The sequence below is a fragment of the Phoxinus phoxinus genome, assembly GCF_949152265.1.
Source record: "Phoxinus phoxinus genome assembly, chromosome: 21".
In the NCBI taxonomy this organism is placed as follows: domain Eukaryota; kingdom Metazoa; phylum Chordata; class Actinopteri; order Cypriniformes; family Leuciscidae; genus Phoxinus; species Phoxinus phoxinus.
Window position 1 is genome coordinate 21,283,737 of NC_136896.1, and position 25,452 is coordinate 21,309,188.

The window sequence follows — 25,452 nt, forward strand, 5'->3', positions numbered from 1 at the left end:
CTTTGACCTAGCATTCACATAATACATTATAGACTTCTATAATTCAATGTAAGGCTGCATAGATTAGGTCAGCCGGAACTGGGAACACTTCCCATAAATCCTGATGTACTCGTTACATCATAAGAAGAATGGCATCTACGCAAATTTTAGTGTCTTTGTTTATCCCGAGGTTTTCCCGCAGCCTGTCGGATCCAATGCCGTATCCAGATCTGACGAAGGACCTTCGCCTGGACCTGATGACAACGCAGTGCTGAAGTGCCAATGAGTCTCTCCCCTGTGAAGGATCCCTTTACCACTCTACAGATAAAGCGTTGTCGGGATAATTTCGGTTTCGCGTATCTACCCCGAAGTGATACAATTCTGTATCAAAATTTTAAGGCCAGACAAGTAGTTTAAGGACAGTTTTGTAAAGAATTACAAACCTGCGCACATGCATTCAAATGCGCATAACTATAGAATTAATTCTTAATGCGCACGTAAGCGCCATCAGCGTTTCTCACAGGTTCGCGTTTAAAGTCTGTGTAGAGAGAACGTTTTTAATAACTAATGATCCTTGCGACGGAAGTGAATCAATCAAAATTAACTTTAGCTGGAAAATATCTTTATTCAAGAACCGCTATAAAGCCAAAACAATCTTTGTTACCTTAAACTATCCGTTTATTACTGTAAAGCCGTTTTGAAACAATCTACATTGTTAAAAGCGCTTAATAAATGCAGATGACTTGACTGTAGTCTTCTAAGACCTAATGGACAGATCCAATATATTAAGACACATCCTAACTGTTTATGTTCACTTAAGACATAACCGACTGTTATGAGGATACTCGCCAAGATGGACATTTTGACATTATTTTTTAAATGAATTCATTATTACCTCTAACCCCCAGCAGTTCTTTCACGAGATGCAGTTTGGGAAACCCTGACATAATATCTTTAATGCATTTTATGATGTTAATAAATAATGAAATATACTTTCTCTTTTCTATTTCTACGAAATATACTTTCTCTTTCCCTACTTTTTATAATCTAAATGTTTGATTAATTTAAGATTGCTTCTATAAAAAACAGAGTACAAAATGTGTAATCACATATAATATACCTAACTACAATTCTCGTCATGTAACCGATGTAATCAGTAACAGACTACAATTTAAAAGTAATCTACCCATCACCGATTACAACACACTGTAAGAGTATAAGGACCGTTTGGTGTTTGGACCTGAAAATTGTAATGCGTGAAATCAGACTTAACAAACTGACAGCTTTCTTTCAACAAACTAAGTCTTTCTTTTCTCATGCCCGGTACACACAAGACTAATGAGACATGGAATATTGAAGGTGTCAAGCGGAGGTAGTCACTCCATTAATAATGTTGTTTTTTCTTAACTCTTATCTGTCCATTCTTTTGTCATAAATTATAAAAAAGTTATACTATATATTTTATTACAATCTTTTTAAAAGTTTGTTTCATTTATCTGCAAGAGCTGCTTAAGTCAGAGAGAGAATTTCTGAAAATCAATCAAAAAGGAAATAGAATGTTAACATTGATGCTATTTAATTACAATGACAATTCCATCATGACGGACAATTAATTGTAGATTCAGGTTTTAATCACAGATTAGAATTCTAATCCCTGATTTGTTGATCTGTGTTTAAAATGAAATTGTCTGTCCAACATGCCACTGGACAAGGGCAAAGTGGGGATGATGAATTAGGTGTTGAACTGTGTTTGTGCAGGCAGTCTTGTGCTGATGTATTTATCTCTATTACACACAACAATAAAAAAAACAGAAAATAGACAACAGGTCACTGTGGCAGCTTGGTTTCAATAAAAGATGTTGCTGGACTAAAAAGGATTTTTTCTGAAACCTACAGTATGTTTTTATAGTACAATGACCTTTTATTTTTCACAAATAAAATTTTGATTTCTCAATTCAGTCTCAATTCTGATCGTAGTCATGGTAACCAAAGACCCTTCTGGCCCTTGTCGGGGGATGGGACCACAGATCCCAGAGTGAGTTTTGAATATTATTTGTTAGCTATAACAAATAATTGTGTCTGATTTGAATGGGATGAAATTGGTATCTAAATGATTAACTCATGCAAGCACAATTATCAATGAACTTGATACATGTTGCAAATATGTTTTATCCATGTCTTTCAACTTGCGTGTGCAAAATTAAAAATTGAATGAATGTGTAACAATTTGTACAAATGCAGACATTTTTGTGAATACAAATGTTTTCTTTTGTATTAGTGTATCATAATTTGCGCATGCAAAAAAGAAGATGTGCATGTGTGGATCAGATGACACGCATGCATTCATTGACGTCTTTTCTGAGTCGATCTCATTTGATTCATTTGGATTTTGAGACTTTCTTTTCGCTGTTTTTAAGCATTTCACAACACACACACAAACAACTACACATGAATAGGCCTGATGCTAATAATTAATGTGTGCACAACTACCCTTCTATTTAACAAATTCACAAATGTGCGTTGCTACATTTAAACTAATACAATACAACTTGTGTGTGCAAAATCCAGAATCACAAGAATGTGCAGCATTTTGTACAAATAGAGACATAGTTGTTAATACAAAACCTCAATTTTGTATTAATGTAGGTCAGAATGTGTGCATGCAACAAGTATAATGTGCATTTGTGGATGAGGTGACACGCGTGCATTCATTGACTCGTTTCTGAGTCGATCCTGTTTGATTCATTTGGATTTTGAGACTTTCATTTCGCCGGTTTCGCCTGGCACGATCCACACACAGCTGTCTGAGAAAACCTGCTACCACTAGATGGCAGTATTCTGCTAAAACCGACAACGGCAGTGGAATCACGCGTTCTTCCCCATTTAAGACGCTTAATGGATTTGAGTGATATTAAAGTGATATTTAGTACACAATATAGGCCTACCTTAATAATAAAGCATAGACTACTTTATAGAGGCAAACAGATTAAATCAGATTATGAACAACCCATATTGCTAACGTGCAATAGCGCGTTGCATGTTCAATGAGGTGTATCGGCTACTGAGTTATAATATCAGCGTCTTACTGTATTGATGTTAAGCTTTTTCGTAATAATCGGCTCTATGGGAGGAAAACTATATAGCCTACAGACAAGAGCCCATATGAACGCGACGCGCAACGTTTCACGTTCATGGCATTTTCCTGAAAAGTTGCGCGTCGCGTTCATATGGGCTCTTGTCTGTAGGCTATATAGTTTTCCTCCCATAGAGCCGATTATTACGAAAAAGCTTAACATCAATACAGTAAGACGCTGATATTATAACTCAGTAGCCGATACACCTCATTGAACATGCAACGCGCTATTGCACGTTAGCAATATGGGTTGTTCATAATCTGATTTAATCTGTTTGCCTCTATAAAGTAGGCTATGCTTTATTAATAAGGTAGGCCTATATTGTGTACTAAATATCACTTCAATATCACTTAAATCCATTAAGCGTCTTAAATGGGGAAGAACGCGTGATTCCACTGCCGTTGTCGGTTTGAGCAGAATACTGTCATCTAGTGGTAGCAGGTTTTCTCAGACAGCTGTGTGTGGATCGTGCCAGGCGAAACCGGCGAAATGAAAGTCTCAAAATCCAAATGAATCAAACAGGATCGACTCAGAAACGAGTCAATGAATGCACGCGTGTCACCTCATCCACAAATGCACATTATACTTGTTGCATGCACACATTCTGACCTACATTAATACAAAATTGAGGTTTTGTATTAACAACTATGTCTCTATTTGTACAAAATGCTGCACATTCTTGTGATTCTAGATTTTGCACACACAAGTTGTATTGTATTAGTTTAAATGTAGCAACGCACATTTGTGAATTTGTTAAATAGAAGGGTAGTTGTGCACACATTAATTATTAGCACCAGGCCTATTCATGTGTAGTTGTTTGTGTGTGTGTTGTGAAATGCTTAAAAACAGCGAAAAGAAAGTCTCAAAATCCAAATGAATCAAATGAGATCGACTCAGAAAAGACGTCAATGAATGCATGCGTGTCATCTGATCCACACATGCACATCTTCTTTTTTGCATGCGCAAATTATGATACACTAATACAAAAGAAAACATTTGTATTCACAAAAATGTCTGCATTTGTACAAATTGTTACGCATTCATTCAATTTTTAATTTTGCACACGCAAGTTGAAAGACATGGATAAAACATATTTGCAACATGTATCAAGTTCATTGATAATTGTGCTTGCATGAGTTAATCATTTAGATACTAATTTCATCCCATAGATTTGTCTGTCGTTACAGATTTGTAGCGTCTGGACCAATCAGACACACACTAATTATTCATTATATTTAATGAATAATCCAGCAAACACACTCTCCCAACAAAGGTCTATGAAACTTCCCCCAAAACTAATATCACAAATGAAGCCAATATTTTGTTACAGGACACCTTAAGACTGATAAGAGTTTTACGAACCCAAAAGGAATTTGCAGAGAGTTGTGACTCTCACTTCATTCTTACTGAGAAGGAGAAATAAACCCTGTTAATCCTATATATTCTATATACAAATAACCACTTGAGAAATGTATAAACGTATCTAATTTTCCCATCTCATGATTATCCTTTTATGTTGTTTGGCCTATGTTTTCTTGTAAACTCTAATGGGTTAATGTTTCTAACTTTGCAAACTATGGTTAACCAAAATCATATATGTGGCATGTTTGGTCTCTATAAACTCCAAACTTCGTCCCCCATTTGTTATTTTATAATTTTCTAACTTTGTGACGCATTAGTATTATAAGAATGTGACGCATTAGTATTATAAGAATCTTGAAGATTATTTTAAACACCCAAGAAATTACATATTCAAATGCCTCCTAGAACACAATGGGTCGTACAATTTTCCCTCCAAAGGAAACAACTTCTTATTGGTTCACACACAAACTATCGACTATGCAAGTATCGAACTTAGTCTCATTATTTGATACATTAAGTATCCTTACCCCTTTTAAAGAAGAGTGTGTTAGAACTAAACTAATGGTTTGCTCAAGGCTGTTGATCTGCTGATAATTCAAACAATGCTATAACTTCTTGCTTTCCTGTATTATGCTTCAGCTCTCTTTCCCTTGGTAAACTGTTTGTATGTATGTGTATGTTAGAGTAGTTTAAATGTTTAGTCTAGTTAATTAAGTCTTGTTCATATCACACGTAAAGTTGTCCATGTCTCAAGCTCATATCCGGAGTCACTAATCATATCGATTTTGACTACTTGCTCTTAGTAGTACTAAGTAAGAAGCATTTCCCATGCCCCGGAAATGTACATTTCTTAGAATTAATAACCAATATTGAGGCTTCACATGATGAACTGAGTATTTGATTGTAATGTTAATGTAGCTACATCAAGTTATGATGAGCTAATTTGCTACAGAACATAAACCTGACAATAAGCTTGTTGGGCTATTTTTATATGTACAACAGTTAGTTCTGATCTTCGAATCTGACTGAACAAGAGGCTTTCTAAGACTGCTAATATTTTACCAGTAATTGTCTCTGAGCGTTCTAGACAGGCTGTCCCGTCAGTCAGTGCAGGTTACATTATTACGCCACTAGGTGGGGGCAAGGGACTGTATTTGAGTGAGTCATTAAACGGTTCATTCAACTAATACAATCATAAACACTGATTCAACAAGGTTTCATTTTGAGCGCCACTTTAGATGGCTCAATCGACCAGCAATGTGTCTCCTGAGTAACGCTCAAGCTGATGATTTACTTCATAGAGATTCAATGCATTTACCAGCCCTGACTCCATTCATGGGAAATGGATATAAGACTTGACCCCAAGTAGGACATACGCAGGTAATCGCACAGGCTCAGTCAATCTCTGTATCTCTCACTCGCTATCTGTTTAGGCTTGTTTAGTGCAAATCTGTATAAATCACAATGGAACACAGCCTTAAGTAAAAAAGAGGCAGTTGGCAGTTAAATGTTAACTTATTTTACATTTAATACGAATGCATGAAATGTAAAACAAGAAGGGTATAGCCTTATGATTTAAAAAAAAAATGTGAACATCGAGGATTCACGATTGCGGCAGTTGCTTGCATTCCTCTGCAGTTGGCTAGTCAGTATCGCAGTATTACAATATTGCAGTTATCACGATATCCCTACCTGTGCAGCTGCCTCCTCATAGCCTGTGGTTCCATTTATCTGTCCAGCCAGGAAGAGGCCCTGAGTGCTCTTTACCTGCAGCCACGGGAAGAGTTGTGTTGGACAGACAAAGTCATACTGCACTCCATAACCTGGAGCAAAACATAAGACAACTTATGAGTTTTCTGTATAGTCCATCACAGAACAACACTGAGCATTACCCATTTCATATTTACCCGGCCCTAACTGCCCCATTGTTTACTGTCTTAGTGGGCAGTTCTTTGACATAATAATCTGCAAAGCGAGCCAGTGGAGATATTCAAAAGTCTGGCAACGTGACAGTCCAACGTAACATGATTCAAGGTCTGCGTCTCTAAAATGTTCCAAATTAATCACCTTAATTAACAAATTAATAGTCAATAACAAATTACACATCTACAATAAGTATACCCAACCTTACCCAGATCCATCCAGGTATCGATTTATGTTGGCATTAGTGGAATTGCACTAGCATGGTTTAAATCATACTTATCTGACCGTTATCAGTTTGTAGCAGTAAATGAAGAGATGTCTTATCGATCAAAAGTTCAGTATGGTGTACCACAAGGCTCAGTACTAGGACCGTTGCTGTTCACTCTGTATATGCTACCCTTAGGAGATATCATTAGGAAGCATGGCATTAGTTTTCACTGTTATGCTGATGATACTCAGCTCTAGATTTCTTCATGCCCTGACGAAACTTACCAATTCACAAAATTAACGGAATGCATAGCTGATATAAAAAACTGGATGACTAGCAATTTCCTACAATTTAATTCTGATAAAAACAGAGATTCTTATTATTGGACAAAAAACTTCCTCACGTAATAACCTAGAGTACTGTCTAACACTTGATGGCTGCTCTGTCAAGTCTTCGTCGTTGGTTAGGAACCTGGGTGTGCTCTTTGATACCAATCTTTCATTTGAAAGTCTAGTATCTGTAAAACCGCATTTTTTCATCTTAAAAATATATCGAAATTACGTCATGTGCTCTCAATGAAAAATGCAGAACAATTAGCTCATGCGTTCATGACATCAAGGCTAGATTATTGTAATGCTATTATGAGTTGTTGCCCTGCACGCTTAATAAACAAACTACAGCTGGTCCGAAACGCAGCAGCTAGAGGTCTTACCAGAACCAGGAAGTATGACCATATTAGCCCGGTTCTGTCAACACTGCATTGGCTCCCTATTAAACATTGTATAAATGATTAAATATTGCTGATTACTTACAAAGCACTAAATGGTTTAGCTCCCCAGTACTTGAGCGAGCTCTTAGCACATTATAGTCCTTCACGTCTATTGCGATCTCAAAATTCCGGCCAGTTGATAATACCTAGAATATCAAAATCGACTGCTGGCGGTAGATCCTTTTCCAATTTAGCACCAAAACTTTGGAACAATCTCTCTAACATTGTCCGGGAAGCAGACACACTCTATCAGTTCAAATCTAGACTAAAAACACATCTCTTTGGCCTAGCATACACATAACACATTATAGATAATTCTTCACACTTCTATAATTCAATGTTAGGCTGCATAGTTTAGATCAGCCGGAACCGGGAACACTTCCCATAAATCCTGATGTACGGTACTTGGTACATCATAAGGATGGCGTCTACGCTAATATTAGTCTCTCTGTTTATCCCGAGGTTTACCGCAGTCCGCCGGATCCAGATCTGATGAAGGACCTGTACCTGGACACGACGACAACGTCCTGAAGTGTCAACTAGTCTCTTCCATATGGTGGACCTGCGTCTGGACCCATCCCAACGCATCGTGAAGTGCCAGCCTCATCAGCCCTGTGAAGGCCTCATCAACACGACAGCCATCGGCACTGATCCTCAACAACTCATCTCCATACCGGCGTGATGACTTTGACTTCCAACCAGATGGAAATGGATAAATACTCTAAATGTTCTGATCCAATCTGACTTGGATCATATTCATACACTGTTCGTTTGTTGCCCAGAGGAGAACTGGCCCTCCAACTAAGCCTGGTTTCTCCCAAGGTTTTTTTTTCTCCATTCTGTTACCTGATGGAGTTTTGGTTCTTTGCCACTGTTGCCTTGACTTTGGCTTGCTTGGTTGGAGACATTTAATATTCAACAATATTATTGATCTGCCTTACTTAAGGTGGACGATGACGCAATTTTCTTTTAGAAACAAACTTTGTTGTATTATTCTCATGTTTCATGAAGCTGCTTTGATACAATCTGTATTGTAAAAAGCGCTATATAAATAAAGGTGACTTGACAACACTATAAGTGTTTTAGACTAAGTGTCCCATCGAGTAATCAAAAAGTTCTACACACACTTGCAGTCTTTACGCCTACTTGAACACTTGGGCCGAATATAGGAAATACGTCATGCAAGTAGATAAGTGGTCACGTGCAAAGACCGCAAGTGTGGGTATTTGGAAAAGGCAATAATTTGGACAAGACGAGCAGTGTGGAAGATGAGCGAGGATGCACTGGTGTATCCTATGCGGAAGTTTTTCTTGTCGAGAAACCTGACGCTCTTATTAATTCTCCTCCCCCTTCAAATCTGTCACAATAATTTAAATTTATGCTTTACCTTTACTGTTTAAATAAATCATATATCAACAGGGCATCTTGCTTTATCTTTATTATTTATTAATATCTTTAAATAACCAAACTTTAACAACATATGAGCAGATCTATTGAGTGCAGCTGATGACACAGTGAAGTGTCGCTCGAGTGATCAAGAATATTCCAATATACAAATAAGCTTTCCTTCGATTCCTCCATCCTCATTTTCTTTCCTTGCAGCCTTGCCTCACATCCTACAGGGGGTGTGGCTTTTTCTGACTCCTGTTAGATATCTCTCAGTGTTGTGTAGACAGAACAACGTATCAAGGACAGAATATATACTATATAGTAAATCTTTGACTTCTTTTTCATCACAGATTGTAACTGATACTTATCACCCAGCTCTTTATATAAAGATGGATATAGAAGTAGGTCCAATTTTATCTGCATTCATACAGCATACTCATGTAAGGCAATATATACTATATAGCCAGGGTTTACAAAAGTCAGCGTATTAAAGCCTAGCCTCCATTGACTTCCATTCAAAAGAGTCCGATAATAATAATGAAAATCATGCCCCAAAATACCATGTCATGATGATAAAATTATATCCCAGCATATAACTTCATGATCATAAAATTCCCATGCCCTTAGCGTCAGTATTTTTATGATGTCTCGGTAGCTGGGCTGATAGATCATTTCTAATTTATCTAATTTCAAACCCTGTACATAGCGATGTCAATGGCTTTATTGCTTTTATTGTCGCAAAACGTAAATTGTATTATTGCCCCGCTCAAATTTGCTAAATCTGACTATACAGCATGAAGATAATATAATCAACAACATCATAAAGTATTGTACAAATAAATTTGATTTGGCTTGATTTTAAATGTACCTGGAGTGCTAATTTTTGCACGTTGCAGCCCAGGAATTTCTTTGATGAGGCAGATCTGCTTCTCAGGGGGCATCGTCATAGACAAACCCTGAGGGTACATGAGGTCAGAGGTCAGACCCTCCGGTTCCAGCCATACCTGGTGCTGTCGCCCTGGAAACCGAAGCACCTTCGACTCAATGGAGGGGCAGTACCTGTGAGAAATGCTGTCAGATTTAACATTTGATACAAGCATTTACTCTGAATAAAGCCCCAATCTCATCTTGTTAAAATTTGTATAATACAAATACTTAATCAGTATATTAATTCATCATAAATGCTCTTCTAATGACAAAACATAACTAAGAAAGTGCACCAGGCAACACAGTGGATGTGTTTGTGTGGGTGTTCAAACATTACCTGGGTCCTTTAGTGTCTTGCTGTATGTGTGAGTTATGTTGGTTGCTCTCTTTTACCACTCTTTCTACCCCAGGAGTGGTGTATGTCAGATAGCATGGCAGCTGCTCTTCAGGCTACACAGAAAATTAGCAACATGGCGGTTTACTAATCCAAACTATGATGACAGAGATCAGTACCATATTTTTCAAGGCACATCATATGACAGCTTTGTGTGAGGAACCAAGGGGTTGCAAGGTTAAAAAGCTTTAATTGCCAGGCATTCAGAAGTAGCCATGACAAAGTAAACATTTTCTAACAACATAAATGTATAAGTGTTTTTCCAGTTTTCCAGTCTCCCTTTGACAGTTCAGGATAGTCACAACAAGTAGAAGAGTTTTGTTCTTGTGGTGCCATTAGTGTTTCCGAAACGCGATTTCCCTGCAGCTCAAGGGCCTAAAAATAACTTTTTGCCTCACCTGCCAATGGCCAGAGACTTGACAATGTACTGGCCATGAATATTTTACAAAAACAGTCAGTTATGATACCAAAATTTTAGTGACCAGTGGAAAAAAAAGAAAAAGAAAAAAAAAATCACAATTCTCTATTCCAATTTCGATATCACAGCTAAAACTACTTCCCTAACTAATATAAATTAAAAACTTTATTAAAAAGATAAGTAACAATAGTTTTCAGGTAGAGACAATGAATAAAGTAATCAAACGTAAAATAACACTGTTTAGTCTCTCACTAAGTACATAATCAGCCATTGTTCAAAACTATCTGATTGCCTTAGCTCAATTCAAAACGTTAAGCTTGTAATAATGTTTTTGATTCCAGTGGTACTGGTGGATATCCGCTGGAAATTCGAGCATGTTTTTGCATCATTTCGTCACATCTGTACACATAAAGGTGGTGTCTCGGCTAGTAGGCTATATTGCATATAAGAATGTTGGAGGTGGAGATTTATAGCCTTTTCTCACAGCACTTGATATAATTAAACTAATTAATTTGATGGCTAGTTTCCCGGGTGACGTGACATAAGCGATCGTTAGATTTAATCAGCGTGATATATTGCAATTTGGATCTGCTGCTCACACAAAGCTGTTAGAATATATACTTTTATGCATGTAGTGTTGTTTTTCAGATGTGGTTGTATGTAAAAAAGCTGCCTGAAGATTATTTCATAAAAGAGGAAAAAAATATGCATTTCACAGCAGTTAGTCAGTCATTCAGATTTGGAATGACAGATTAAATAAATGGGGTGAAGTATTCCCTTTATTCTTTAAATTATTAGCTAAAGCCGCGTTTCCACCGAAATTACCAAGAACTTTTTTTTTCCCAGACCTGTTGCTGTCTGCGTATCCACCACGGTCTAAAGTACTGTGAAGGTTAGGCAAATAGTCTGAACCACGTCATCGGTCCATCAGCCATAATTTTAAAACTCCATTGTTGATTCGAATAGTAAACAAATGTTACTGCACGCACTGCAACAGATTTGTAAAAAATGGTGGTTGAAATAAAATGCTGCAAGTCAACCAATCAAAATGCGGCATCAGCATGTTCAGCGCCCAAGTACCACCCAAAAGTCCGGGAAACGCGGCTTAAAGGAGTAGTTCACTTTAAAATTAAAATTACCCCATGATTTACTCACCCTCAAGCCATCCTAGGTGTATGGGACTTTCTTCTTTCAGACGAATACAATCGGATTTATATAAATAAATGTCCTGGCTCTTCCAAGCTTTATAATGGCAGTGGATTGCAGCCAACAGATTGAAACTCAAAAAAGTGCATCCATCCATCATAAACGAACTCCATGCAGCTTCGGGGGGTTAATAAAGGCCTTCTGAAGCAAATCGATAAGTTTGTGTAAGAAAAATATTCAAATTTAACACGTTAGAAAGTAAAATTATTTTGGCCAAACGTAGTCCACTTGCGCCTAATGTGCAATGTGCAATGTCAAGTCACCTTAATTTATAAAGCGCTTTTAACAGTATGGATTGTTTCAAAGCAGCTTTACAGTGATAATAGAAATGACCGTAACATTGTTTAGGCTTTACAGCAGCTCTAGAATAAAGTTATTGTCCACGGAGAATGCACACCCTGAAATAGGTTCGAAGGTGCAAACGATTATCCGTTATCTCTGTGCAAACCTCAAAAACGCTAACGCAGAAACGCAGGCAGCGCGGATATGCGCATCACGTGTTCAGTCCATCGGGATGCGCGTTTGAAATATATATGTGTGCGCAGGCGTGTTGTAGTCCTTCACAAACCAACCCTCAACAAACTACTTGTCTGGCCTTTAAATTGTATAATACAGAATTTTTTGTCGCATCTGCGTAGCCACGCGAGCCGGAATTATCCCGACAACGTTTTATCTGTATAGAGGTAAAGGAAAGGAGGCCTTCACAGGGGAGAGACTAGTTGACACTACAGGACTGCATTGTCGTCGTGTCGGCGCTGATCATCAAATCTGGCCATCCTTCTTATGATGTACCAAGTACATCAGGATGTATGGGAAGGGTTCCCAGTTCTGGCTAATCTAAACTATGCAGCCTGACATTGAATTATAAAAGTCTATAATGTGTTGCCAACGAGATGTGTTTTTAGTCTAGATTTGAACTGACAGAGTGTGTCTGCTTCCCGGACAATGTTAGGAAGATTGTTCCAAACTTTTGGTGCTAAATAGGAAAAGGATCTATCGCCAGCAGTCGATTTTGATATTCTAGGTATGATCAACTGGCCGGAATTTTGAAATCGCAATAGACGTGAAGGGCTATAAAGCGTTAAGAGCTCGCTCAAGTACTGAGGAGCTAAACCATTTAGTGCTTTGTAAGTAATCAGCAATATTTTAACATTTATACGATGCTTAATAGGGAGACAATGCAGTGTTGACAGAACCGGGCTAATATTGTCATTTTTCACTGAGAGCACATGATGTAATTTAGACATATTTTTAAGATGAAAAAATGCAGTTGTACAGATACTAGACACGTGACCTTTAAAAGAAAGATTGGTATCAAAGAGCACACCCAGGTTCCTAACTGACAACAGGGACTTGACAGAGCAGCCATCAAGTGTTAGACAGTATTCTAGGTTATTACGTGAGAGTTTTTTGTCCAATAATTAGAATCTGTTTTGTTTTTTTATTAAGTAGTAGGAAATTGCTAGTCATCCAGTTTTTTATACCAGCTATGCATTCCGTTAATTTTGTGAACTGGTAAGTTTCGTCAGGGCGTGAATAAATATAGAGCCGAGTATGATTAGTATAACAGTAAAAACTAATGCCATGCTTCCTAATATCTCCTAAAGGTAGCATGTATAGAGTGAACAGCAACGGTCCTAGAACTGAGCCTTGTGGTACACCATACTGAACTTTTTGATCGATTCATGTACTGCTACAAACTGATAACAGTTAGATAAGTATGATTTAAACCATGCTAGTGCAATTGCACTAATGCCAAACATTTTCGAGTCCATTTAAAAGAATGTTGTGGTCGATAGTGTCAAATGCAGCACTAAGATCGAGTAACACTAATAGAGAGATACAACCACGATCAGATAAGAGCAAATAATTTGTGACAAATGAGAGCTGTCTCAGTACTATGGTACGGTCTAAATCCTGATTGAAAATCCTCGCAGATATCATATAGTATAGTGATGGGGATACTATACTGTAAAAGAGCGCCGTCCTTCGGATGAGACACGAAACCGAGGTCCTGACTCTCTGTGGTCATTAAAAATCCAAAATATGCCCAGTGGCCTCTGTCCATCATGGCCTCCTAATCATCCCCATATACTGATTGGCTTCATCACTCTGTCTCTTCTCCACCAGTAAGCTGGTGTGTGGTGGGAGTTCTGGCACAGTATGGCTGCCGTCGCATCATCCAGGTGGATGCTGCACATTGGTGGTGGTTGAGGACAGGCGCGCAGATGGCACTGGGGACGGGGGGGACATGACCCCCCCAGATTCATAGTGACCCGATCCGTCCCCCGCCCTCACTATCCCCACGAAAGGCGACAAAAATCGGTAAAACAGAGGATTAACCAGTGTTTGCGCTATGTACATTAGCCAAAGCAGTGCCCTGGCCCGCCGCTGCGCTTCAGAATCGGGTCGGGGCAGACGCAGGCTGACACACAATAATAATCTACACCGGTCACCATTACTTTGTACCCACGTTCTCACTACACGCTGTTCTGTTGTCAATAACTATAGTACGCATATTGCTGCTTCATCTGGCTTCGACTGGTAAGACTTCTCATTTGCCCGCACCTGTGCTTGTTTGTTGAGCCACCAAACTCTCCAGTCTTCTCTTTGCATGCACACGCAGTCATCTGCCAAGCAAATCTTCACTCCAATTTAAGTTGCAACTCTACAGTGCCGAAAATGACACTTTTTCTGCTGAGTTTTGTCTTGCTCTGGGGACACGGACATATGAATGTCTCTGATGAAACCTCTCTAGTGAAGGCTTGGGGTCCCTCATTTGTTCCCAGTATGACTTGCTCCAGGCAAGAGCTACCTGTGCAAAAACTACAGCCTCTCTATAGTGTCTCTTCTGAACCCCTTCTCCGTTCCTTGTGCCTTGCTGTTCTGAAAAACTTCACTGTTTTATCTGACAATGATCTTATGTTGTTTTTTAACTCATTACATACTAAAAATGCTGTGAGCCTTGGTGCAACTATGAAACAGAGATGCTTGATTATTATGTTGTTAATTATCTGTGGTGATGTGCAGCCAAATCCTGGCCCAGCTGATATTGTCTCTAAGATCTGCAATACTCCGGCTGATTTTAAAAACAGGTCTGGTTTGGGTATCATTCATTTGAATATGCGAAGTATGCTCCCTAAAATTGATTCTTTACGTATTTGGGCAAAATCCACCGATGCAGATATTATAATTCTTTCAGAAACATGGCTCTCTAAATTAGTCACAGACAAAGACATTGCTGTCAGTGGATACAATGTTTTTAGAACTGACCGACCTCGTAAGGCTGGGGGCGTGGCTATATATGTAAAGAGCAAGTTCATTGCCAATGTAGTTTTGTCCATATCTGTGAGTAAACAACTTGAATTTCTGGCCCTAAATGTTGAGGTGTACAAAGGCATGACTGTCACTGTTGTTGGAAGCTACAGACCACCCTCTGCAGTAACTGACACCCTTCAGACGCTGTCACAGCTTTTATCACAGCTGCAGTACAGTGAGATTATCCTAGCAGGCGATATGAACTGGGACTGGTTCAAACCTGCTTCAGACGGATTGAAGGGTCTTTGCAGTGAATTAAATCTTACACAATTAATTGAGTCTCCTACTCGCCCAAATCCAAAACACCCAGAGAAATCTACTCTAATTGACTTGCTATTGACAAATGCTCCCCATAAATTTTCTGAAATTGGTGTGTTTGCTAATGACATCAGTGATCATTGCACGATTGCTGCAGTTAGAAATGCCAAAATTCCAAAATCCAGGCCTCAATGCATTGAAAAACGTGATATGAAACATTTCTCCTTACAAGGCTTTACACATGACTTATTTTATTTTAATTGGGACAGTATTAGGCTTATTGATGATGTTGAAATAGCCTGGAAATACTTTCATGATGGATTTTTGCAACTTATTAATAAACATGCTCCATTGCGTAAGTTTAGAGTCAAGGGACGAGACAACCCTTGGTTTTCGACAGAGCTTAGCAAACTTTTTCATGAGAGGGATGTGGCTTGGGCAAAGGCTAGGAAATCAGGGGTGGAGGCCGATAGGATTCATTTCAGACGACTACGAAACCAGTTCACAGCAGCTGTCCGACATGCCAAATCTGAATATTATCTAGCGGCTACGACAGACAATCTAAATAACCCTAGGACTTTTTGGAAATCTATCAAATCAATTTCTTTAACTAAATCTCATAATGAACTGCCTCCCCATATCATCAGGGACAATATTACTATCTCGGACAGACCGGTGATGCTAGAATGTTTTAATGAACATTTTGTTGCATCTGGTTCTTTGTTTGACCAATCTCTACCTCCGAAAACCTCCCCTTCTGATGGTAATGCTGCTGGAAGATGTTGTGTTGGCCAGCCTTTTTCTTTTAACTTTGCCCCGTTTTCAATCGATGATGTACATAAAGCCCTAATGTCACTGGACATCAAAAAGCCTGCTGGCCCAGATTGTTTAGAGCCATATTTTTTAAAAATTGCTGCAGATTTTATTGCTAAACCACTCATGTATATTTTTAATTTGTCTTTGGTTCAGAATGTTATGCCATCAATCTGGAAATCTGCCCATGTCCTCCCCTTGTTAAAGGGAGGAGATCCTACCTTGTTAAACAACTATAGGCCTATCTCCAACTTGTCTGTGCTGTCAAAGGTCTTAGAACGACTAGTAAGTGAACAATTGAAAGAATATTTGAGTGTTAATAATATTCTCTCAGAGTTTCAGTCGGGTTTCCGAAAGGAACATAGTACCATCTCTGCTTCACTGAAGGTTGTGAATGACATTATTGAGGCACTGGACAGCAAAAAGATGTGTGCAGCTCTTTTCATCGATCTTCCCAAAGCTTTTGATACGGTGAACCATTGTATTTTAAAACAGAGACTGCTCAACATTGGTCTTTCTGAGAAGGCAGTGGGTTGGTTTGAAAATTATCTCTCAGATAGGACTCAATGTGTCATCTTTGACGGTATCTCTTCAGGTTTTTTACAAGTTGTATCAGGGGTTCCTCAGGGATCAGTGCTGGGCCCACTTTTATTTACCATTTATGTAAATGACCTCGGTTCACATGTCCACAATGCTCCGTTTCATTTTTATGCTGATGACACAATCATTTATACTTGTGGAGAAACCCTTCACCAGACCTTTCAGTACCTGCAGGATGCCTTTGACACTGTACAATCTTGGCTATCTGACTTGAAGCTTGTGTTGAATGCAAATAAAACTAAGATGGTCCTGTTCTCAAATAACAGGAACTCCACAGCTATCCCTCCAAACATTGTTACCCTGCAGGGAAATCTAATAGAGCGTGTGGCTGAGTATAAGTACTTAGGGATTTTACTTGATGACCATTTGACTTTTAAGGCTCATATTCAAAATTTAGCCCGGAAACTTAGGTTAAAGCTAGGGTTCTATTTTAGGAATAGGGCCTGCTTTTCTTTTGCAACAAGGAAGAAATTGGTCGAGGCGACTTTCCTGTCTCTTTTGGACTATGGTGATTTTTTATATATGCACGCCCCTAACAAATATTTGCACCAATTGGATTCAGCTTATCATGGTGCACTGAGATTTATTACAGGGTGCAAACCCTTTACACATTGTTGCACTCTGTATAATCTAGTCCAGTGGCCCTCCCTTGTTCAGCGCAGGCTAACCCGGTGGCGATTGTTTATATATAAATCCATCATTGGGACATTGCCCCCTTATTTATGTAGGCTCATGTCCTTCAAGGCCAGCACTCGCTCTCTGCGTTCTAATGATAATCTCCACCTGGTTGTGCCTAGGGCTCGCACAGCAAGCATTTAGAATTTCTGCCCCATCAGCGTGGAATCTGTTACAGAATGAATTAAAACTTGATAACTTGGTCTCCTTTGGTCAATTTAAGAGGCTAGTAAAGTACCGGGAAGCTGGCACAATGGGCACCTGTCCCTGCTTCCCAAATTAGGATAAGTCTATGGTGACAATGGGATGTCTTTTTTTCTTTTTTCTTTTTTTTTTTTCTTTTTTTCTTTTTTTTTCATTTTTTGGTTGATTCAGTGTACTATTAATGTATTATGTCTTGTATGTTCATTGTATTTGTTATATTTTATGTGGAACTTTTATTGCGGCTTTCTTGGCCAGGGCTCCTTCGCAAAAGAGACTTGTTCTCAAAGGATTTCCCTGGTTAAATAAGGGTTAAATAAAAAAAATAAAAAAATAAAAATAAACACACGATGACACCGACGTTTACACTCTCTCTCTCTCTGTGTGTGTGCTACGACTCCTGAGTGACGCAGGGGTCCTATGAGGAGCTGGTAGCTGCCTCAATCGTGCCTGTAGGGGCGGACGAGCGGTAACCATAGTGATCATATACCATCTATGACTGAGCTGAGTCAGTGATTTTCTGAACTGAAAAAAATCGACTGTAAATGCCACATAAAAGCAATGAAGAGACAAAAAACAATCACCTCGTTTTTTCAAAAACCAAACAATGTAAGTATCCTATGCCTGTTGACTTTCCCAGATGTGGCAGATTAGATTTGTTAAGGGGAATAGCTAGTCTGAATAGCTAGTCTTTTGCACTTAGCAAACACAGCAAATGTGGAGACCATAACTATGCATTTAGGTGAGTGGACAGAGGCAAATAATGAATGAACACAAAAAGAATGGTTGGATAAATCAAACAATTTATCGTCGTCAGGAAATAATGTTTTATCTTATAATTTAACCCATTGTACTGTATAAATTGACTGAGGTATGTTCACTGTCGTGTAAGCCACTATAAAAATAATTATAATTATAAATAATAAGTACATTTGTGTGGTGCAAGGTTTATGCAAACAACAAATAAAGGCCTACATAAATTGACACCCTCTTATAGTAGGAAATCATGTTTTTTTATTGTACGTACAGAGCAACGAACGGAGGATATAGATTCTTAAATTATGGGCTATGAAAAACATTTCTTAATATGTCATACATCATTTGAAAGATATTTCTAATATATAAATTGCAAACAAACTTGTAATTAACTCCTAAATTTTACATTTTGAGTTATTCTTAGATATTTGACATAGTAGTTTTAGCCATTAATTCTCAGGAATATGTTGTATTTCACATTGTTGTGAAATTCTATAGAGGTATAGGGTTAACTGAAATTATGAGATTTGGGTGGATGATTGGTATACTAGTCAAATAACAGTCTGATCATGCATTGCTAGTGGTGATCAGATAGGCCTTTGTTTACCTTTGTTCATTCATTGTTGTTTATCCATGATTTCAAATAAGAATACCCCAATGGCTTTTTAGCGCAAATCATTTGCCCAAATTACGCAAAGTAACTACTTGAGCACTAGTTAAAGCCCAAATTACGCAAAAAAAGGAATTGAGTTTAAATCATTTGCTGACAGCTTGGTCCCCCCCCCAGTTAAAAAATCCTATCTGCGCCACTGGTTGAGGAGATTCCCCCCTTCTATGTAAAGCGCTTTGAGGTCTCAGAAAAAGCGCTATATAAATGTAACGAATTATTAATTATTATTAATTTCTTTCTAAAAAGGAACATATTTGTGAAGGTACTGCCTTTTCTAGTATCTTTGACAGAAAAGGTAGATTCGAGATCGGCCTGTAATTGACTAATTCTGTAGGAAGTTGCGTTTTTTTAACAAGTAGTTTAATCATAGCCAGCTTAAAAGTTTTTGGTAAGAAACCTAATGACAAACCCTCTGGGGTCTAAGGTGTTTTTGGGGTCCTTGAGATGTTTTGACATGCCCTGACATTTGTACTTTTTTCAGTTGCTTATAAACATATTAATGGCAAAGGTGTAATTACACTATTTAGCACAAACAGGGCTACCATAATATGTGAGCAACATGTATGTACATGTTTGTATTTTTGAGAGAATAATGTGTATGCAAGGTTATTGAAAAAAACGTAATATTAAAGTTTCTGAAATAAGGCCACAAACTTAACACAGAGCTTGTGTATAGCTAAAAAAATAGACACTTAACAGGATCGAATGATGTAAAACACTTATATGTAAGATAAAAATCAACAGAGTATTTTGAGTCTCTTTTGCACTGATAAGAAAAAAGCGAGCTGGTATCGCTGGCGATACCGCCGTCCCCAGGGGGTTAAGAAGAGGATCTGTGACCTCTGGAAGCATCTCTTTCAGTAGCTTAGTCGGTATATAACATACATTTTGTCGATTTAGATTTAACGAGTTTAGAAAATTCTTCCTCTCCTATAGCAATGAATGAATCGAATTTTTTGTCAGGGAGACTACAATGCACTGCCTGATGCAATACTGTAGTAGACAGTTGCATAGTTATAATTTTCTCTCTGAAATTATCAATCTTGTAAGTAAAGAAGTTCATAAAGTCATTACTGCTGTGCTGCTTGGAAACGTCTGGGCTTGAAGCTTTATTTTTCGTTAGTTTAGCCACTGTTTCAAATAAATACCTAGGGTTTTGTTTATTTTTCTTCTAATTGGGTTGAAAAATAAGCAGATCTAGCAGCTTTTAAGGCCTCTCTGTATGCAGTCGTGCTCTCTTTCCATGAAATGCAAAATACCTCTATTTTTGTTTTCTTCCAGTTGCGCTCCCTTTATGTCTCTTTATGTCGGAAGTGGTGTAGTGCATGTTCTGAATGTCGCATCACTCTCATAAGTTGTGCTTTACACTTAAGTCAAATCTGTATGTTCGTTTGGCCAGTAGCTAGTTATTTTACTCTATAAAGTTTTAAATATGAATATTTATCTTACACAAACTCATAATTTTGCTTCAGAAGGCCTTTATTAACCCTCCGGAGTCGTGTGGAGCTTCAATCTGTTGGTTGCAATCCACTGCCATTATAAAGCTTGGAAGAGCCAGGACATTTAATACAACTCTGAATATATTCGTCTGAAAGAAGAAAGTCATACACCTAGGATGGGGCTTGAGGGTGAGTAAATTAATGGGGTAATTTTCATTTTAAAGTGAACTACTCCTTTAAGTATAGAATATAACTGGTAATTCATACCTTGCAGTGTGTGTGTGTATTCATGAAGCTGAATGGTGTGGGACTTGGGTCAGGCAAATGAATACGGGTGAGGGAGAAGTCGATCGTATCCTTGATGATACGGGGAGGAGTACCAGTCCTCAGCCGGCCAACCTTCAACCCCAAAACTTCTTTCAAGGTATGAGAGAGACCCGCACAGGAAGGCGGATCAGCCATTCGCCCCCCTGGAGAAGTGTTTTGGCCGATGAAGAGAGTACCAGACAGGAAGGTGCCAGTAGTCAGAACCACAGAGCGAGAATGGATTTCACCACCTCCATGAGCTGCCACAGACAACATTTGGTCAAAACATGAATCCGTCACTCTTTTATTAGGAAGAGATGAGTGTGTTGAGTATATGATGTTTCTCACCCAAGCGTATTCCATAAACTTTATGCCTTCCTGGTTTCTCTGGATCAGCCGTAGTCATAAGAAGGTCCTGCACAGAGCCCTCTAGGATGGTCACGTTGTGTGTAGATAAAAGCTCTGACTGAAAAACAGAAGGTCAAGATGGTGTTACTATTATTGTATTACAAATTTATAAAATGCTACATCTTGGTTCCAATACAATAGCATATAATCTGAGAAAGTAGAGTACATTGAATTTAGCATTTAAGGTTATGATGATGATATTAGCTGTTAAGCAGAGTTTCCAGCAAGAAATTCCTGCCAGTCCTGTTCTCTCTATTGTAAATTAAATGATTCAAATTACTCAGACTCTCACACTTTGTCTTTAATGGCTCTTGGAGCCCCTGGCCCAGTCGTTGCATATTTAGGCTGATTGAATTAGCATCTATGCATTTGAATGACACTGTTATGCTGCTGAGATCGGGGCTGGGGAAATGGGCTGACTCCTGTACTTCATGTACATGCTTTGTTCAGAGTGTCTCCACCTCTATGTAAATCCCTCCCCCTTGAAAGGTTTAAGATACCATGTAAAGCTCCCTTAGTCAGACTTGATGACTGCAGCTACCGACAGCTCGTGTTCCCAATAAAGAATCCTGCTGAAGATACAACCAAGTCTCGTGAACTTTTTTTTCTAGAGCACGTCTCTAAACATTATAAACAAACTCAGCGAATACTTGTCACACATTTATGAGCTATATATCTTTATAAACATTTAAGTGTGTAGTTTTAAATTATCTGATTCAAAACGAAAACAAATATTCTCTGTTTAAGTAATTTGTATAAAACCAACAATATATCCAGTTTCTCAAACGCTTGCTCATTAGTTTTAATGTGACCACACCCACACGCGCAAAAGATATTGACATGCAAATCGTCCATGCGTCACGCGAACGCGCTCATTACCTCAAAAACAAAGCACCAAACTGCATCAGTCCTCTTAGTTAGGGAAAGTTAAGCATTTCTTTGGCCAATCTGCAAAAAAAATTCTTCCCAATAGCTTTTTTTTACCATGTGTTCCTATAGGTGTCTAGTAAATTCTCCCAATTTATCCATGGCCAAATCCTCGGGGAAACGCCTGGAGAGGCAATCAAAGTTGGGGCGCCCAGAGGGCCTGGGTACCAAAAATAAATAAAATAAAATAATAATAATTTTTTTTTACCAATATTAGCTTTTGAGATGTCTAACTATGGGTTTTTAGGGGTGCTGAATCTATCCCAGCCATTAGTTTTGAGTAAAAATGACTCCAAATCCATACAAAATCCATAAAAATGTTTAAAACAATTAAAACAAAACAAAACTTCCTAAATCAGATTAAAATTTACCAAACCTCAACCAACTCCCCTGCATCTCCCACAAACAGAAATACACTTGACACTTGAACTTCAGAAGGTGGTCCGGTGCAATGGGATCTGTTGTAGGGACTGGTGCATAACCTTGTTCTCATTGTTTCCATCCATACTCAAGGACATCCAGTTATGGACTTTGTCAAGTCAAGTCACCTTTATTTATATAACGCTTTTTACAATACAGATTGTATCAAAGCAGCTTCACAGTGATAATATGAAAATAATACAACAAAGTTTGCTTCTAGAAGAACATTGCGTCATCGTCCACCTTAAGTAAGGTAGATCAATAATATTGTTGAATATTAAATGTCCCCAAACTAAGCAAGCCAACAGCCAAGGCAACAGTGGCAAATAACCAAAACTCCATCAGTGACAGAATGGAGAAAAAAGCCTTGGGAGATCCCAGGCTCAGTTGGGGGCCAGTTCTCCTCTGGCCAATCAGTGAACAGTGTATGATTATGATTCAGGCAGCATTACAGGTCAGTTATGACACAAACTAGTGAGCAAAGTCAGATTGGATCAGAACATTTATCCAGTTCAATCTGGTTGGAGGTCGGAGTCATCACGTCGGTATGTAGACGGGTTTGTTGAGGATCAGAGCTGATGGCTGTCGTGTCGATGAGGCCTTCACAGGGCTGATGAGGGATGCTTTGTGGATGGGCCCAGGTGCAGGTCCATCATCTGATCTGGATACGGCCCGGATCCAGCTGACTTCAGTAAACAGGGGAGAGACTAGTTGACTAGTGTAGCAGACTTTATAGCAGTAGCCTATCTCTGGTCTGGAGATATGCCCGCAGAGAGTGCTGTGCTGAAGTTCCTGTAGTCGGAGGCAGTTTTTCAGGCTTGATGCTCCCGGCTGCGGCCCGGACAGTTGAACAGTTCGCAGCCAGCTTTGATGATGTCACTTTTCTTGGCTCTGAAGTCATTGAACACATCCATGGCCCTCTCTGCTTTCTCAGTCTTGCAGAGCTTGGTGAGCAAAGTTAGTTTGTTTGCAAAGTTAGTTTGAGCAAAGTTAAACCCAGAAATTGCTGATACGGTATCGCAGCCAGAGAAGCTGTGTAGGAAGATCAGGTATGTAACAGAACCTCTCCGGGAGGGCCACCCGGATCTTTCCAACATCGTAAGATGTGTCTTTAGCTGTTGTCAGAAAAAACAGGTGGTTTGCCCTATGATGGACCAGCATAACCATAACGTCGGTGTCCTCGGCCCTCACCTCAACAGAGGACTCTATTGCCTCATTTAGTGATGCACACACGATAGAAGTGTCAGCATCATCAGAGCATTGGTGTACACCCCGAAAGCCAAAAATATTCAGACTTATAAAACCGTGCGTATACCAGAACCTGCGCAGAATTCACTTTATAAATCCCAGTCAGCGGAAGACTGTGCACACATGCGTCTCCTCCCCGAAATAACATAAAATAGCATATCCTCAATCCTCATCTGCATATCATTTGCATATGATTATTCATCCACATGTTTAACGGTACAAGACATTAGGAAAATATTAAATACGGATGTGCCCTCACATTACATTAATAAAAAATTATTTAGTAGCCTCTCCTTGTCATGATTCTAGTCAGTGTTCCCGTCTTGTTCCATGTTTAGCAGCTCCCCATTATGTTTAATGTTTATTAGTCTCCCCAGGTGTTTCCTATTAGCCACGCCCTCTTGTTTTCTTGTTTAGCTTGTCTACTTCTGTATTTACACCCTGTGTCTAGTTTCAATCTTTGTCAGTTCTTAACGTTGTTTGCTCTGGTCAACTCTGTTGAGTCTTGTTCCTGAGTCTCAGTCAATATTTATGTAGTTATAAGTTTATTTAATAAAGTAATGCTGCACATGGATCCTGCTTCCTCCTCTGCTTCAAACTACCGTGACAGAAGAACTGACCATAACATGGATCCAGCAGATTGTCTCTTCCGCCTCCGCCAGGGTAACCGTCCGATGGAGGAATATGTGAAGGAGTTTTGTGAGCTTTGCCATGGGGTGGACTTTAATGATGCTGTCTTAAAGGACATGTTTGGCCATGGACTTAAGTTTCTTCATTTCCTCATGCCTGACGATACCCCTCACTATATACACTCTAGTGCAATATATTGGCTTTGCCCTTTTATTGAGCGGTTCGCCATTTACTGTGGGCTTTGCGGATGAGGAACCCCGCAAGCTTAAAGTATCTCCTAAGCCTGAGCCAGTTCATGTCATGCCCTCTTTGGCAACTCCAGTACTATCTGCTGTTCGTCGAGTTTGGAAGACATGCTAGCTGTGAGCTTATTGGATTTACATCAGAAGAAGAAGAACGCGATTTAAAGACAAGAAAGATTTTAAGGTAAGAAATAATTCTGAATTATATTAGTTAGTGTTATTGTTACATAAACTTCACATTGCAGTTGAACTGTTGCTCGATGCTTCAGTAAACGTTGTCTGTACGTGGTGTGAGTTTGAGTCAGTGACGCTGTGCGTTTGAAAAGCAAAACGCACCAAACATTAGGCTTCATGTTTTTACTCCAATCTCATTTCATAACATCATATCGATTGTAAACATTTGAAGTAACATGTGATAATCAATATATTTTTCTCTAGTGTTGTGTTACTGAAGTGTTCCATTTTAACACTTCATAAAATATTGTGTATTTTGTAAATTTTAAAAAGCAATTTTAACCAGAACAAATCTAAAATGTATTCCTAAAATCGTGCAGCCTTAGTTTCTCTTGATATCCGCATGTTCACAGGGGTTTTTTTTTTTCAAAATCAAGCACCTTGGAAATGACAGTTATGTACTATGTTTCAGGAATGGCACAAAGGTGTGTGACTAGTTAAGTCTCTGTCTCTGTGCTTTTTTGTCATTTGTTGTGTATCTTTGGATTATGTGTTGTAAATAAATCCAAACAATCAAAAAGCCATTATTTTTTAAATCTCCTCATTCTTTGTGCAAGGTTCCTCATAGGCCCTGAGAGCTCCTAATAGGGCCATTATG

General features: G+C 38.7%; 1 protein-coding gene across 1 annotated transcript in view; it reads right to left on the reverse strand.

Annotated features, from left to right (window-relative positions):
- Window positions 1-25,452, reverse strand: part of mto1 (mitochondrial tRNA translation optimization 1) — a 43,184-nt gene that overhangs the window by 8,164 nt on the left and 9,568 nt on the right. Inside the window, exons 5-9 of the mRNA XM_079595198.1 lie at window positions 21,094-21,211; window positions 20,707-21,005; window positions 10,029-10,141; window positions 9,633-9,823; window positions 6,168-6,298 (exon numbers count right to left, since the gene is read on the reverse strand). Of these exons, the coding sequence (XP_079451324.1) occupies window positions 6,168-6,298; window positions 9,633-9,823; window positions 10,029-10,141; window positions 20,707-21,005; window positions 21,094-21,211 (852 nt within the window). The remainder of the gene's footprint in view (window positions 1-6,167; window positions 6,299-9,632; window positions 9,824-10,028; window positions 10,142-20,706; window positions 21,006-21,093; window positions 21,212-25,452) is intronic.